The sequence below is a fragment of the Rhopilema esculentum genome, chromosome 21 (assembly GCF_057945365.1).
Source record: "Rhopilema esculentum isolate cy_ngs chromosome 21, ASM5794536v1, whole genome shotgun sequence".
In the NCBI taxonomy this organism is placed as follows: Eukaryota; Metazoa; Cnidaria; class Scyphozoa; order Rhizostomeae; family Rhizostomatidae; genus Rhopilema; species Rhopilema esculentum.
The window spans coordinates 1,948,802-1,965,993 of NC_142835.1; the positions used below are offsets into that span (position 1 = coordinate 1,948,802).

Consider the following 17,192-nt stretch of genomic DNA (forward strand, 5'->3'; position numbering starts at 1 on the left):
CATAAAAAGGGGGCTTTCGGGTCTTGGTAGTAAAAATCAGTTCAATTTTATCTTAATGATCTGTAGAGTGTTTCTGCGCTTCAATTTATGAGGCAATTTTCTGTCTATTTGAATGAAATGTAATCGATTTTTTTATTTTTCAGCTGTTTATCTTCAAGTTTTATGGAAGTACAAATTTAACTGTTTATATCGGTAAGTTTGTTATTAGTTTGGGGAAGGACCAATGAAGATAACTCGAAATCTTTTAATGAATTTAGGCCCACTTAATGGAGCTTTTCAAAAGCCCAGGCTGTTGTTCAATTTAAAAATGCTTTATTAGCACGGGGTGTTGTTTTTTCTCGCGCTATTTTTAAAATGGATACCCAGCAACTCTAACACATTTTTGAGAAGTTGATAGTTCTTTTTGTGAAGTAACTCACACTGCAACTTCTCAAAAGTAGTAATGACCTTTGTGTTTATTTTGGGAAGCTCAGCCTCACTAAACAAGCCAGCATTTGTTTGGTTGAACGAATTTCTTACTTTGCAATGCGAAATAACCCCTTTATTACACCAATGATTTTCCATGAATGAGCAACTTGTTTTAGCCGTTTAGAGTCAGTGAATAGCTTCATTGATTTCATTTACCCAACAAAGAATCTTTAACACAACTGCAAGAATATATGGTAGGACAATGGGTGTGATCTTGAGTGGGGCTTCTAAAAGTTTCCTACAGCAAAGCACCCTCCCGGCACCCCTGAGAAGTTTTTTGGCTCCAGCAGATTTTTTAATAATTTAATTCCACTATGTGATAAATTTTGTGTTTATAATGCATGCGAATGCTTGCAGTTTGCCACTTGAGATTTGATCGCTTTCCTTCCAGCGGTTATGATCGTTGCTGGTATCTTTGTAAATGGACCTTATGCCCTCATCACAACTGCTGTATCAGCAACTTTGGTAAGACCATTTCTTGCGATGTAACTTCCCTTAAATTTTACTATTGTTCGGATTTGAGCAACGCTGCCAACCGCTATTAAAGGTAATTGATTTTAAGACAAAATTTGCGCTGGCTGGATAACCCTCATTTTAGTGCCGAAATCCTCAGCTAGTTATTTTATCAAGGACAATGGCAGAAATGGGGTGTTTGAAGATGAAAACATTTGAATATATCTTGAGAATTCTTCGTGTAGAAATTGGTACATCCGAAGATATATAATTCACACCCCCATACAACTGAAAAGGAAAGCCACCCCTTCCCAGCCTCCAGGCCACATTAGACAGTGATCTTTGTGCTTTGGAGTGAACCACTTGACTATAAACCTGTTTGTATCTATACTCTGATGTGATGGTTTGCTTGTCAATGAACTCGATTCTTGATTAAATACGGATGGAAGTTTACAGAGAGCTGCATCAATCCTTTCTTATTCACCGTGAATGCTTTCATACTTGTGTTGCACCTTCCATTCACTTATATCATGATGGCTTACTGTTTGTGAACGCAGGTCCTGGAAGCAAGCATTTTACTCATAGGCCTAGTGGCCTTTTGCCAGTCAAGATTGTTAGCTAGTTTACAGCTGATATAAACTTCATAAAAGGTCCGCATTTACGATATTTTTTACTTTCAAAGGTCCGCTACTAGTAAAAGAACTAGCTAAAAAGTCAATTATGTTTTGCTCAGTCGACCTAAAATGATTTCACAAAATTGATAAGTCGCTCAGTTTCTGAATCAGTTTTTGAACGTGAAATAATCTCGTCTACCTAAAGTAATTGAGCCCTTGTGGATTATGCATTAGTTCCTTAATATAGAAATATTTTGTCGATTAGTCATTCGACCTACACTCTAACTAGACTGGTTACCGCTGTAAACATATAATACTCACGAGCTAAAGTGCTGAACAGCCCTTTATTCTCAGTTATCCTAGCTTTCAATTTTGTCATCATGCTGCGGTTAGTAAAAAGGATTAATTTACAGCTTTTTTAATCGTTGAAGTACGCGATTTAATGTAGAAATTTGACCAAAAATAACCTTTGAAAGCTCAGCACTTCGGCCTTAGATATCTTGTTAACTTTGAAAGTGGTACAGCTTGGAAGAGCCTATTTTTATAATCTGTCGAACTATTTCAAGTAGAAATAAAGATGATACGCTAGATAGACAGATAAGAAACGTAGTTTTAAAGGTCAAGAAAGTGGTGAGAAGTAGACAATTTGGCCCCAAGACTACATAAGCACGGAAAAAAGCAGGTTTAACTGTGTTTAAGTTAAAATGGTTTGTTTTTGAGGATAAATTCAAGATAAAGCTGATGCATTGAATGTGGAATCTTGTGGTGAACTAGTTAAAAATGACAACACTTAGACCAGTATAAATTCTCTGAGCCTTGCAGGATGAATTCAGAACATAGCAACATACAGGCTACAATATAACATAGAAGAGCTAAGATAATTTTATAGGAGAGCACTAAGAGGCTGGCAGCTATAAATAAAGGGTCTGGGCAACACTTGGGTATTAGTATTCTCAATATTTTTTTAAAACAATTTGAGCTATGAGATTTTTATGAAAGGCTTATCAGAGAGTACTTAAATGTCGACTGAACGCTTTAAAGGCAATCTGTCTCGTTGTGGATTGGTTAACGAGAACAATAGCTGGAACAATAGCCTAAACACGATTCCAGCGCTCCGCCAGATTTTTTTACAATGCGATAAATTAAAGGGGAACTGGAAACAATAAAAAACCCCTATGTTGTTACAATCAATCAATCAACGTCGTGACAGATGGCCTTTAAGTTTTCTTTTCAAGCTGAAGTATGATTTCTGGATCCGAAAAGGCTTTGGACTACCACTTTTCGTGACGTCATTATGCCACTTACGCTATAGGATATTCTTTACCTCGTTATCTGACGATTTTAAGTTTAGTGATGCCTTTAATTATTCTAGGGCAACCATCAAAGCTTGAAAGGAAGCACAAAAGCAATGGCAACTGTTACGGCGATAATTGATGGAACAGGGTCGTTTGGTAAGTTTTTTTCTTTGGTAAATATTTTATCTGTCAGACTGAAAATCCTCCATTTGCAATACATTCTTCGCTCCGCTTAAATTATTCGTCGCTCCTCCATAGGTGCTGCAACTGGACCCTTGCTCGCTGGGCTCATACATGTGAGTAAAACAGACAAAATCCTACATTCACATATTTCTACTTATTTGTTCCTTAAACAGTATGCATAAAATTAGAAGTCATTTGTCAGCAATAAGACGATAGTTCTGTTTAGCAAACAATTTTCTGCGTTGTCTAAGAAATTTTTATAGTAAAATCGTTTAGAGAACACTTCAATTTTAAATTCAATATCCTTGACTGATAGTGCCACGTAAAAATTTTCATTCTATGCAATTTCACTGTCATTTTTTCAATATTTTTGCAGGGCTGGGACTCAATATTCTACCTTCTCATAGGAGCTGATATCTTTGCAGCTATTGTAAGTAGAAATGTTCCTTGAAGATTCTCATGAGCTAATCTTCTATCGTATTTATCGTTAAAACATATCTACTGTCGATTACTGGTTTCATTTCCCCTTGGATATCAGCCGTTATGCGGCAGCCGGCTCAGGAGGTGATAACATATAGGGGATGTTTTTCGCTAACCTGCCACTTTAAGTTAGTTGTGAGTTCCACAACACTTTGTATCAAAGAAGAGGATAGTATTATGCTTATCCACCAACTTCAGCTCTTGAAGAACTGCAATCCCTCTTTCACTGTTTTGTCTTTCTCAAGGTGATGTTGTTTTTACCTTATTTTCTTATTGTTGTTAAAATAGTTGCTTTATTATCGATCATTTAGCCTTACAATGTTCAATTACTACTTCGAATTTCTAAGTTCTTTATTCACTCATTTGTAGCTGCTCACAAGACAAGTTTATCACGAAATTAGGCTATGTCATGCTATTGTACAGGGCAAAAGGTAAGCTTTCCATATCGGGTTCTTTTTTTGTTATTTTTCTACTGCGAACAAAATGCCAATCATACACTTTATTTTTGCTAACAATAATTTTTGTTGGGTATGGATACAGCTCAGAGCTGCATCAAACACAATAACGTTGACCGTTTAAGAATAGCAGTCACGATCTCGCATATTTTTACCTTCTGAAATCTTGTGTATGCTGATTAACAAGCATTCAACTCAAAACTCGAAGTCCTCCCATCGCTTAGAGGCACTATTTCCCGACGCATTTCGCTGGCCATTCAAATTCCCCATTGGCTGGACTGAACAATAAACCTATTGCGACGTATCCAATCGGTAACGTAAATCTAAATCTTAGTATTTTCTCGATCATAAAAGAGCTGGGAAACGGTGGACTGACTTTGACATGGTGCCTTTAAAACTGCAAACGTAAGGCGTCAGTCACTCTTCCGAAACCTACTGATAGGTTTTTCGCTCTGTTTTGCATATTATACCCGGACAATTATTCTTTCACGATTTGGAGGTATATTTCGCCCTTTTTAGGCGCAAAGACGAAGAGGAGGCCCTCAAAGAAGACGGGGAAAGAGATCCATTACTTGAGGACAATGACAGTACGACGAGTCGGACAAGCGCTTAAGGGTTGTAATTGATATTCATATTGAATTTTGGCATTTTTATTACTGATTCGACCAGATTTCTTTATAGGAAATATAGAATATGTGATTAAACACAAGATTATTTTAAAATTGCTTTCAGAAATATACTTTTTTTTTCGTTAAAATGTCTAGCGCTTACCCCTGTACTGTCTGATGGCAACATATGTAGAATAACTGGCGTGAAAAACTAATTTTTTTTGTATTTAAGAGACAAGAATGTCCATATAGAAGGAATAATTTCATTAACTGTACTAAAACTAGGTTCATCATAGATTCATAGATTCAAAAACTAAATATTTGGTTTTCAAGAAAATACCTGCTAAAACGGGCTATGAAGCTATGTATTCTTAACTGCCAACTTTAAATCAAAGAATTAATGATAATAATAGATATGCCCTAGTTTTATTATCTGTGTACATGTCATTACCTAGTTAGTATCATCAGTTTATTCAATCCATACGATCACTGATATGGGGGCATTTGTGATACATCAACTTGAGGTAATGGCAGAGGTAAGTTACGAGTTACCTGGTTTTGAGGGGAATACCCTAAGATAGTATATAAATGTATCCCTTTTCAACCATATGAATATCGACGATAAGCAACTTCCAGGAAGTAAAAAATTCGCTTGCATGCTCCCCTTAGTGAGGAACCACCTCAAAACAGGTTTGGGATCCCCCCTCCCCCTTAAAAGACGAGACACGCAAAATTTCCATGCTTTTTAATCATTTGGTCCCATGTGAATTTTTCTAGGGATGCTTGATTTGTGTTGTGATTCCCTGTAATTAAATGTTTTATATAAACGATTAATCAATTCGAGCTGTGTAACGGCCTTTTAGATTGAAAACTTTTACCGCGTAATTGGTAATGGAAAAAATGTTGTTCTCCGAAATTTTGATGTTTAAATATTTTGCGATAAGAGCCTTTAGGCTTCGTTTAACCGAAAGAAAGTAGATCGCATCTGAAAAGATTTGTACCCAGTAGATCTAGATTTTAACAAAAGCTTTCCCCATTAATCAGAAAATTTGTTGTGAATAAAGGTTTTTGAGATGATAGCTTTGCGATGAAGTGTTGTCTTGGTATTCAAAGTTTTAGAGTTGAATCGTTCTGTTTTTTCGATTTAAGTAAGTTGAATGTAACCAGCTATAATGATCTTTAAATGTGTCACGTTATTTTATTACTTTATCACTGCTTATGTTGTGAATTTCATCCTTTAATAAAACTGCTTTTAAACCAACGATTCTAGTTCAATCATTCATTCGCATTTTTTATTCGCAATGGAAAGTTTGTGAAGTTAACGTCCTTTGGATTTTTTGTTAACGTTGAAACCGTTTTAGCTTTGTTTCTATATGTTTCGATTATTTTTCCAAGTATAACCACTTCTTCTCCTAATTCTGCCGGGAACAGAGCTGATCGAGAAAGAAGTCTCGGCAACCTAGGACAAACTTGACTGCCACAGTCCCCCCTGCATATTATTAAACAGTAGCGTAGCCAGGGTGGTAAGGTTGGGGAGAAATGGCGAGTCGAGCAAGGGAAATATAAGGGTTTTATACCCTTGGAACGCCATAAAACCCCCTTTTCCAAAGAGATTTTTGCCATTTGGGGGGGGGGGGGGGGAGGTCCGCTGTCTTTTACCTCCCTCTCATTGCGCTACTGTCTTTGAAAGCGTGGGATCTCGGTTAAGAGACCCAGCATCCCTTTAGGATGAGATGAAAAGTTATTTTATAGTTAACTGAAACTACAAACAGTCTCAGGCAAGCGGGATGATACGAGTGTAAATGCCCACATAACCATCAATGAATACACAACGTTGCAGTACAAGGGCATGAAGCTCCTTCGCAGCAAAATGAGCTTTCTTAAAATTTTCAACGGTTGCTAAGTTATTGACTATCTGGTTGAATGCCTATCCTACGACTATCATGATTATTTTGTTATTGTTATGATTTTCGTGGCAATAATGGAACTTTAGCGCTATCCATATCCACGCTGGTACAGAATTTTTCACTCTGAGTAGGCGAAACTTGTTTTATGTCCAGTGATTCTTCAGAGGAAAAGACGAAATGGATTTCAGTGAGTATTTAGAGAAAAGTTTTTATGGAAATATAAGTGGTACTGAGAACACATACAAGGCAGTTTTTTTTCTCGGGTCAAGAGATTGAATATCGTTTCTCGCTTGAGACTTCCCACTCAATAGCACGGCACTCCTACTTCTAAGAGAGTAACACCTTTTCATTTTGGTTCAATCAAATGGTTAGCAAGTGCAAAGTAAATACATGGCTTTCTAGAGAATTTTCTTGAAGTCGCGCCGGTATGTAAATACCGGAGATTAAAGCCTTAGGCAGCAATTATCCTCTGCCTTATAAACGGGGTGGCCACGCTGTCTTGACTCTTAACTCTCACTGACCTGCGTGGTCTCAAATAGTCATCAAATAGGGCATAAAAGACCTCTAAAATTCCACAGAAAATGAAACTTGTTGTCCTTTTTAAGCTCCAGTGCTGTAGTGCTCCTGTCCCCAGTAACTGCGCCCCTCTCTTGGGATATGTACTGCATGAATAAATATGTCATCATTCTGATCATAAAATAGAAATTCAAACTTCTACTAATACTAATGAAGCTGTTTGATAGAAACCCTTTACTTCAAAATGTCTGCCTCCCCTTAGTTCTCTTGCATTGCTGGTTTTAACTAGCTTTGAATATACCCTCTTCCAATACTCTCCCCGGACATCTCCAGGGGGATGACCATAAACAACAAGACTGGGCACGAAGGTTACTTGAGATTACTCGAAAGAAGAAGATTATGTTTCGATACAGAACAAAGGTTTGTTTAATAATGTGACATCTTAAGTGTTTTACAAGCTTACAAAATGGCAGTGCACCCCGGCTTTTACATAAAGACCGGGGCTCCACTCCTTAAGAAAGGTCGAGTGACAATTCTGTGACCGCATATCTTCAGCAAGTTTGAGCAGTCGACGTTTGCAGCAGGCAAATACCGAGCAAGCCATCGAGTAGGCCTAGCAGCCATACAGTCGCTGAAACCTGAACAGATAACAAGAAGTTTGCTGTTTATCAGATTAAAAGAAGTCAATTTTTGTTGCAGGTAAATGCTGTTCATTATAAGCCGGCTGTTATAGATATATCTTTGTTTTCAAAGCTTCGAGAATCAAGTATCCATTATTTCCAAACTGTTTGCACAAAATTTGCATTTTTAATAGTTTAACTTATTGTTTTCGTCTAACTCTCTGCTTCAGCTAATGTGATAGACAACAATCGACGACTTCCATGAGTGAAGCAAATGGTAAACGTTTTGCTTAGTTTGGATCTTTCCCGAATAATACTGCCCCAATGTATTCTACGCCCATGATGTCTTTAATTGTCAGGTGTATGAAAAAGATAACAGCTTGCTTTGCAGTTTTTCACAAAATTGCAGTCTTCAAAGAATCCTAGGGCCGGTCTCTGAAATAAGTCATTCTATCGTAATACTTGGGTGAAAGATCTCTTGACGTGCTTGCAATGAGAATTGTTGAAATGACAATGGATGTAATTTCATCTCCGAAGTATTTCAAATTGCGATAGGGCCTTATGTCTAAGAAAAGGGGAATATTACCAAAATTTTGTTTATGCTTAACTGAGCACAACATAATACAACAAAACACAACAGAACTCAACACGACATTGCAACAGTTCAGTCGGACGCGCGCGAATGCGCACTAGTCACGGAAGCGGTCTATCTCGCGCGCGCAAGACAATTAAAGAGAGATTGACCTTGGCTACTCACTATCCATTGCGCTTACCGTCGAATAGCATTACCAGTGAAGTCAGCATTTGCTAACAGGGAGTTCAAAAACTTTGTAGAGTCTTGGCTTGCAATTTTCAAATTCACGGAATACAATTTGAAAGTCATATAAGGCGAGGTTTTCAGGATCTTCACGAGAACATCAGATCAGATACGACAATGCCGACACACGTGCCAAAGTGTCCGGTCTTTTACAGAAGTTCGAATCTTAAAGGTTTTTTGTTACAAACCCAGCTTTACCTTGATTTGCTGAAGAACATCGTTCCAATGCCATTAGATTTCGAGTAAGAATTTTTGCCCTTTGAAGTGTCTCTTTCTGTTGTGAGAACCACCTTAGCAGCGCAGCAAAGTTTGACTAAAATGGGGACAAGCGACACATTTTTGGAGAGCTACATGCCTCGTTTTGTCATTTCAGAAGATGGAAAATTAAACATAGGAAAGCTTGTAGACAACAGACGGTATTAAACGGTGAGCGCTGAAATGAATCAATTTCCCCAGAATTCCTGCATTAAAGCTGTACAAAGAATCAAAAGTAAAATTAATCCATAATTGATCGATCAGGTTAAAGCAAGAATCGAAGATTATAGCAGTGAAGTATATACAAGAATGCGATGGTTTGATCCGCTGTTTTGGACCAGCGAAGATGACTATGGAAATGAAGATGTTCTTTTTGTCGAAAAGCATTTTGAAGTTTCGCTGAAATTTGCTGAATCTGAGCCTAATCAGGCTGCCAGGGAATGATAAAGCTTCAACATTAATGTGTCCAGCTATTACATATAGCTGCCTGTAGATCGAGATCTCTGGACGTCGATTATGATTGACCGGTGTAAGGAATATCCAATCCTTGTAAACAATCAAGTCTCATAATATCGATTTCTGAATCAAACTCTTAAAGTCGAAATAGCCTTCAGCACGGTCACTGTTATTCATTTCAACCAACCCTTGTCAATGAAGCATGATAGACTAAATGAAATTTGATGGCTTCTGCGAATTCATCACTGGAGTCGAGAAGAAAAATATGGTATAGTATAGAGCGAGCCTCTGAAATCAATTTACAATCAGAAAGAAGAAGAAGAAAGTTAGAAAAGCAAGGGAAAGTTGGCAAGTGCCCAGCAGTGTAATCGAAAGTGAGTGAAAGGAAAGCAGCGAAGAAAGTAACGAAAACAGTAGCGAAGCGGTGAAACAGCAGATAAAGATAATGATTATCATTGAAGTAAATAACTGATTTTAAAATTGACTGTATAAGCAAGTAAGCAATTCATCATCTTGTGTTATTACCTCTGTTCAAAACATGTTAAATCATTTAATGATATATTTACGATTAATTACCCACTTTATAATTTTCAAACTATCTTGCCGCTCGATTTACAGCTTGCGTGAAATTCGAAACGTGAAAGGCCTGAAAAACACAACGCAACACAACAAAATTAAAATAACGCAACACAACAAAATTAAAATAACACAACACAACACAACACAACACAACACAACACAACACAACACAACACAACACAACACAACACAACACAACACAACACAACACAAAACAAAACAAAACAAAACAAAACAACTAAACAACATAACATAACATAACTTTCTTGCTCTTTGTTTAACTTTTACATATTTCACTGATTCAAGAGAAACTTGAGAATAGTATTTATTACAATGTTTATCTCAAAATGAGACTTCTAGCTTTTCAAGGAATATAACGCCATTTTTTTTATCAAGAGTGAAACCAAAAGAACATGCTGGCTGATCCGTTTTTATTTGATTTTCACTAAAAGTAGTCAATCGGGGCTGATTGCCAATAATTTGCGTCTTCTCTATTTTCTGATAGCACGAGAATCGTAGTCCAGTGCTTCTTTTTTACCATCTTCTTCACAACTGAGCTAACTATATAAACGTCGATAAGCGCCCCCCTTACAGTTTGGAAGTAAATAAGAACCCATTTAGGTGCATTAACGTGAACAAAGGTAGAGTTACAGGTCAGAGATATGTGACTCTCATTGGGAGAAATATGACTGAACTTGTCACTAACATGATACTGTATTTAAAACTTTGCGCTAGTATTTCACCTTGCTGTATTTTTATCATGACTTGCTACTGACTACAATTAATATTGTTTTGGTTTGTTTAGAAAAGAGTGTAAGGATGGATCTAGTAAAAGAGACAGTTGCAATAGTCAAGGATCATTGGATTGTTACGTCATTGATGCTGTTCACTGTTCTTGTGTATTGGCATTATGTTGTGAATTTCACTGCACTGCAGCAGCTGGGCATTCCAGGGCCTAAGCCTTTACCTTTTGTTGGTAATTTTCTCCTCTTCCTCCGCAAATGGAAAAGTCTCCACACTCTGTTTGAAGAAGGTCATGCCAAGTATGGAAAAGTCTTTGGCTTCTATCTGTTGAAGCAGCCATCAATTGTGGTTGCAGACCCTGAAATTTTGAAGCAGATCATGGTGAAAGAATTTGAAAAGTTTCCTGGTAGACCCGTAAGTTTTTTTCAATTTCATTTGCTACCAATAGTTTTTGTTTGTCATTTGATGCTGGTTGCAAGGCAGAGGTAACAGCAGGGCAATAACCCATGAAGTCAACAAACGTTTTCAGCAGCAGATTAAAATTTCGTTTTTTTAGAAATAGGTAACAACATATGGATGATACATAAATATTTGAAATTAAATAGAAAAAATTTTAAAATCAACATCTGAAACGATATATGACACTTTCTTAGAAGTGCACCTCACGTAAATTAAAAGTTGTATTCGAGATGGAATATCATATGATTTACCAGTTTTTCAAGGATGGCAGAAAACTACCGTGTATTTTATACTCGTCGCATTAAAGAGGGAATCGTACCATTTGTCGTTTCATGGTGTGCTGCTATGTTTGCGGGAATGAGGACTGGGTATATAGAACCGAATGGGAAGAAATTTATACAAGTTATTCAAAAGATGCAGCCCTGACCTTCTCAAACCCTCTCTTTGGAAATGAACACAAACAATTTGTCCTATTTGCACTGGCGATATTTCAGTCAGAATCAATTTTCATCAGGTGAAGTTGCAAGAATATGACATAAAAATATAAGAAGCATAACCAACATGAAAAAGCTTTGTGTCTTTAAACCAGTTAATGTAAGTCTCACGTGCATTGATTAATTTTGAATGTATTTATGGATTATTCTTTCATTTCGGAAATTCGTCTTCTCGGATTTTCATTCCAATGGATCTTAGAATATGACAGCTTCATCAGTTATGTATCATTTCTATGAAATCATGACAATAACTGATAAAGTAGAGACAAATAACGTCACTGAAAGTGTCATGTTGAGGTTTGCAGAGAATTTACTTCTGTATGCAACCCAATTCTCGGGATAATCTTGTTTGCTCAACTTTTTTGAAGAGGTAGGTTTAGCAATGAAAAGCAAACCTCCCGTAGCCACAGTTTAAAATGGGCAAGTATTAGTCTAAAAATTGATAATTTTATTCGGAGCACGACAATGTGCAATTCTTCTATCTTTATTAACCTTTCGCAATCATTACGTACTTAAATTTTCGAGTCAAGCTCCAGTGCAGTTGCATTGGGGAGGGGGATGGGCGTGGCTGCCTTAGAACATTAAAGGCAGTCTGTCCCCTTTGTGATTGGCTAATTCTAACTTGAATGCCTCGCCTTCAGAGGGTCTGCCTCTGCCTTTTTTAGCATCCGACATAAGTTATTGTGCCTAATCTTTCATAGCAGCTCCTCGCTCAGGGAAATTGCGCTATTGTGATTCTTCATTCTGATTGTTTATTTGTGCATTAAATCAACGATGCATGAATATCATGACGATGAAAAGAGATAATAAGAGCAATGGGGCACATACTGCCTTTAATCACAATGAGTTTTCCCTAAAATGCATTTAAATAGCTACAGGGATGTCGTAGCACATTTTTGCTGACCTACGTTACACTTAATGAGGCTTTTTTTAATTTTGAAGAACCGTGGCTTTGATTTTCCTGAACCTTTAAAAAGTATGCTCACGTCAGTGGAAGGGCCAGCTTGGAAAAACCTTCGCAGTATTTTGACCCCCGCTTTTACATCTGGAAAGCTTAAGAATATGATGTACATCATGCATGAAGCCGGGGACACGATAGTTCAGAAAATGGGAAAAGCCGCAGACGAAAACCAAGTTATTGATATACACAAGTGAGTTATGGTAATGAAGTTTTAGTTGCTATCAATGGCTAGGTAAACAATTTGGCGGCATACTTTGCCTTTTCTATTGCAACGTCAAAAGCGTTGTTGGATTTCGAAGGAAGAAATGTTTATTTATTTTTATAGAGCATTTAATGTGTTTTCAGATGATTGCAGTGCATTTTTTTAAAAATGTTTCATATTCCATAATTACAAAGACGTAGCTATCGAACTGGGTACAGTCTTTCTTGCAAATTGCATTTTAATTGAATAACTTATAGGAAGCACTCAAACCTACCCCTTTGCTGAAATGCGACATCAAAGAATTTTAAATAAAATTATTCTGCGTGCTGGGCACTGGTCATAGAAATGGCATCACCTCACCCAATCTTTCCTACAGTCTGATCCCTTCGCCTGATCGAAATATACTTTTCTTCACTCTAGATGGCAACAGTCGGTCACAATGGAAGTGATTTTGTCAGCAGCATACGGTCTTCAGTCCGACTGCCAGACAAACCCTAATGAGAAGGTAACCTCGTATGTAAAACGAGCAATGACACCTAAGCCGTGGCCTAGTATAGCATTATGGATTCCTTTGATCGGGAAGAAAGTAAGCAAGTCACTTCTAATGTCCAAATGGGGACTGCACTGGGGCCCGGTGATCGACATTGCCAAGAAAATTCTGCGAGAAAGAAGAAGTGACGGGGAAAAGAGAGAGGTGAGTTCACCTGCTAACCATTTTGAATGTAGAATCGAGGTAGTCTCCAGGCTATTCCTCGTATCTCTTTGAATCAAGGGACCACGAGAGCGGTTGATTGTAGGGGGCTCATGCCTCCCAATAATTCCTAAAATTAACATAAAATCATATAAAGATTATCATGTTCTTTGCTTTTCAGCAAGTTTAGCCCCCACCCCCCCTAAATTTTATCAACCCTCAACAAGGTACCTTGCGTCTATGATACGTATTGATAAGCTCTCCCTACATAACAGTTTAGGCTGTTTGATCATCCTGCTACCATTATTCATTATACATCTAATCATGATGTGATACAGATTTAGAAATATTATCAAAGAAACGAAGTAAAAGCATAAAATATGTAACTATTATTAAATAACAATTATAATTTCCTATTAGTTATTTGAAATAGCATATAAGGGAAAAATATTTGACATGGTATTCTTCAATAACAGTTCATGTCCACTCTTACTAAGATTTCTTTCTAAAAGTTTTTCGAAATTTTCACGGTTTCCCGTGATATGAAACTTGTCGCCTGGAAGTGTTCGCAGTCCTTGGGTTTCCTTTCACTCGAATTTCACCAGCTTGTTTCTTTCTATGGACAATAACTTTCGTCAATCTTTGCTAAAAGAAGTTACCCTTCTCGTTTGATGAATGCAGTAATATTAGACTGTGCTAATAAGACAAGATTTCTGTTTAGCTACTCATAATGAAGAAACAACAAGGATGCATGAAAGCTGAATTCTGCGATTTTTAGATAATATCAATCCATTTGAAACACTGATTTTGAGAAATTTAGCAGGCCATTTGGAATATTTTGTATCTTTAGGATATGCTTCAAAACATGCTTGATGCTCAACATCCCGAGAAAAAGGGGCATAAAATGACAGAAGATGAGCTCATCGGTGAAATGGTGCTTTTCATGTTAGCTGGTTACGATACGTCAAGCAACGTACTGGGCCTAACTTGCTACCATCTTGCTGTATATCCAGAGATCCAAGAGAAAGTCTTCCAAGAAATTAAGAACGTGTGTCAGTCGATGGACACAGTTACATATGACGAGATCAAAGATATGCCTTACCTGGAAGCATGTATTTCGGAGACCATGCGCTTATGCCCACCAGGTAAGAAAACCCAGAATTTATTTGATGCAGAATCATTTTTTGTACTTCTAAGCAGGAGCGGTAATTAATTGTGAAGGGCCTTTTCTTGTTGCAAAGCATCAACGTGAAGAATACTGAAGAATACGTCCTTCGACGGGGGGGGGGGTGCTAAAACCGTAAAAAAAGAGGCTTTTCTGGTAGTTTGATACTTAATATTTGGCATTTTTTGCAAAAAGTGGGGGGGCTAAAGCCCCCCAGCCCCCCTGCTCCGCGGTGTCTGTTTTTGAAAGAGGACAGTTAAAGGATGGGCGCACAGTTAACATATGATCCATATATTGATATCTTCTCTGCAATAAGATAGGCTGAGAAATTGTTAAGACCCGTCTTTATGAAATGACACTTCATTGTTTGCTTGAACCAATCAGATCATCTTTTGCTTATGACAAAAGGAGTACTGAGTGCGTGGTATGAAGTTTTTGTTTGGAACCAGTTTAGCCATGAAATAAAAACTGCTCCCAGGCACCTTCAAACTAGACTAAAAACGTTCTTGAAGGACGAAAGAGATCGTTCATCTATTCAGTAAACGTGTTTAACTTCAGAGTCCCTTTCTCTTTCTTTTATTTACTTTTATTTTCTTTTCATCTTATATACTAGATCTTCAAGTTAATTTTTAATTAGGCTACGTACGTTTTTAAGCAGGGCACATCCCTTATGCAAATTTACTGTATGTATTCACCCTGTCGAAATGAATCAAAATGAAATAAAGCTCATCTCTTCAAATAGCACAATTTTTCAAATGACAGCACTCGAGGGGGTCTGTTAAACATCGATATATTGCGAAGTGAAATTTAGAGAATTTAACGAAAGGCGTGATATTTTTAGGCTTCATGACTGGTCGAACAGTGAAAGAATCTTGTGTCATTAATGGGGTGCGTTTCAAGAAAGACATGGCCGTCCTCATACCCGTTTACTCGCTTCACAGAGACGAAGAGTTTTGGTCTGAGCCAAATACATTCAAACCCGAGAGGTTCCTACCAGAAAACAAAGATTCCATAACCGAGTTTGCTTACTTGCCGTTTGGAAGTGGGCCACGACATTGTATTGGAATGCGTTTTGCGCAGATGGAAATGAGGACCATTCTTGTTAGAATGTTGCAGAAGTTTCGCATGGAACGTTGCTCAGAGACACCGGTCCCTGTTATGTTGGAATCGAGGACAGTTATGTCGCCAGGTGAACCTCTTTGGATTCAGTTCAAAAAGAGGCAAGGTCCTTCAGAATGACACTATGTCCGCAGGACACTAATCTAGACTCTACACCCAAGCTTTTCGTTATCATTTTGCGAAAAGTGGCATTTAAAGTGTATATCAGGTCAAATTATATTTGGAATGTTTTCTGTAGTTTTTGGTACGCTGAATCCGCTCGTAGCATTTTTGTGCTTATTTCAATTAAGGGTAACTAATTATTTAGACTCAAAGTTTGAACCCCATGGGGAAAAGCCGCGCACGTTGGAGTCTGGAACAGAAAGTAGCCCTGACATAGATTACGGAACGCCTTTTCTCACAGTGTTTTGTTTTGTCGTACGGAGAGGTGTTCGAGATGAGTTCAAAATCGGGTTCAGGGAGTTTTTAATAGTTCGTACCTTTATCTTCAGTTGAGAACTATTAACAAAAAGTAAATTAAAACGATCTCACCCGTTGGTGTGTTGAGAAGACGCGTAGAGAAAATCGAGTTCTGTTTGCTTCAATTTTAAGAGAGCTTACTCTTGATCTACGATTATTTATACTTTAACTCTAAAAATAAATCTGCTGACGAAGGATGTGTGGATATGATGTAATGATGATGTAATGGAGATGGAAAGTTCTAGATTAAGAAACGAGAGAGGCTGAGTAAGCATGGCGCAATGTAGCAATGTAAAGCTGAGATAAACAGTTTAAATTAACATCACTATAAACAGAGTAAATACTTTATCGCTACAATAGCTCCCCCCCTAGAATGCAAGCGGAGGAGAAGCATTCGATTAATAGATTACAAAAAACAAAACAAAATTTTCAAGCTATATAAGAAAATGAACTGTCAATATACGAGTCTATCAGGAAAATGTACTGTTCGTCCGGAGCGGGTAGTGCGGGATGTTGCTGGCATGGAAATGTTCGGAGGTGCTTGTTCAACAGATGCGGAGGAGAGCGCTACCTCGTGATGCAGCGAAGGCAAGATGTCGGTATCAAGGTTTGCTACTTTGAGGCGATCAAGACTGATGTTTTCACGCTTGCCCCGTATCTCTAAAGCAAAATGTTTGTCATGGCGGGCGAGAACTTTGTATGGACCAGTGTATGGAGGTTGTAGTGGCTGGCGAACAGCGTCAATGCGTACATAAACATGTGTACAGGTATGGAGGTCTGATGGGATGTGTGATTTTCTAACTTGAAAGCGAGGCGATATTGGCTTGATAGTCTGCATTGCGTGTTCCAGGCGATGAGAATAATTTGTTGGATCAAGATTTGCTAGTGTAGAGGTTGTTGTGAGAAATTGTCCAGGTAAACGAAGAGTGGTACCATAAACAAGTTGGGCAGGTGTGCAGTTCAAGTCAGCTTTGACAGTGGAACGGATGCCGAGAAGAATGATTGGTAGGAGTTCAGTCCATTTATTTGAATCATGGTGGGCTTTGAGGGAGGCTTTCAGCTGTCGGTGGAAGCGTTCTATCATTCCATTGGAGCATGGATGGTAAGCGGTGGTGCGGATTCGCTTTATGCCAAGGGACTTGGTGAGATGAGAGAACAACGAAGATTCAAACTGGGCACCTCGATCGGTTGT

General features: G+C 37.9%; 2 protein-coding genes across 2 annotated transcripts in view; both read left to right on the top strand.

Moving 5' to 3' along the window:
* Positions 1-7,678, top strand: part of LOC135684279 (glucose-6-phosphate exchanger SLC37A2) — a 30,859-nt gene extending 23,181 nt beyond the window's left edge. Inside the window, exons 17-23 of the mRNA XM_065199770.2 lie at positions 144-192; positions 860-933; positions 2,908-2,986; positions 3,089-3,126; positions 3,390-3,443; positions 3,863-3,924; positions 4,468-7,678. Of these exons, the coding sequence (XP_065055842.1) occupies positions 144-192; positions 860-933; positions 2,908-2,986; positions 3,089-3,126; positions 3,390-3,443; positions 3,863-3,924; positions 4,468-4,561 (450 nt within the window). The 3' untranslated portion in view covers positions 4,562-7,678. The remainder of the gene's footprint in view (positions 1-143; positions 193-859; positions 934-2,907; positions 2,987-3,088; positions 3,127-3,389; positions 3,444-3,862; positions 3,925-4,467) is intronic.
* LOC135684278 (cytochrome P450 3A4) lies at positions 7,538-16,821 on the top strand. Its single transcript, XM_065199769.2, has 6 exons — positions 7,538-7,678; positions 10,512-10,864; positions 12,346-12,554; positions 12,987-13,260; positions 14,108-14,402; positions 15,264-16,821. Exons 2-6 carry the CDS (start codon positions 10,526-10,528, stop codon positions 15,659-15,661), a joined length of 1,515 nt encoding a protein of 504 aa, XP_065055841.2. The 5' UTR covers positions 7,538-7,678; positions 10,512-10,525; the 3' UTR covers positions 15,662-16,821.
* The last annotated feature ends 371 nt before the right edge of the window (positions 16,822-17,192 follow it).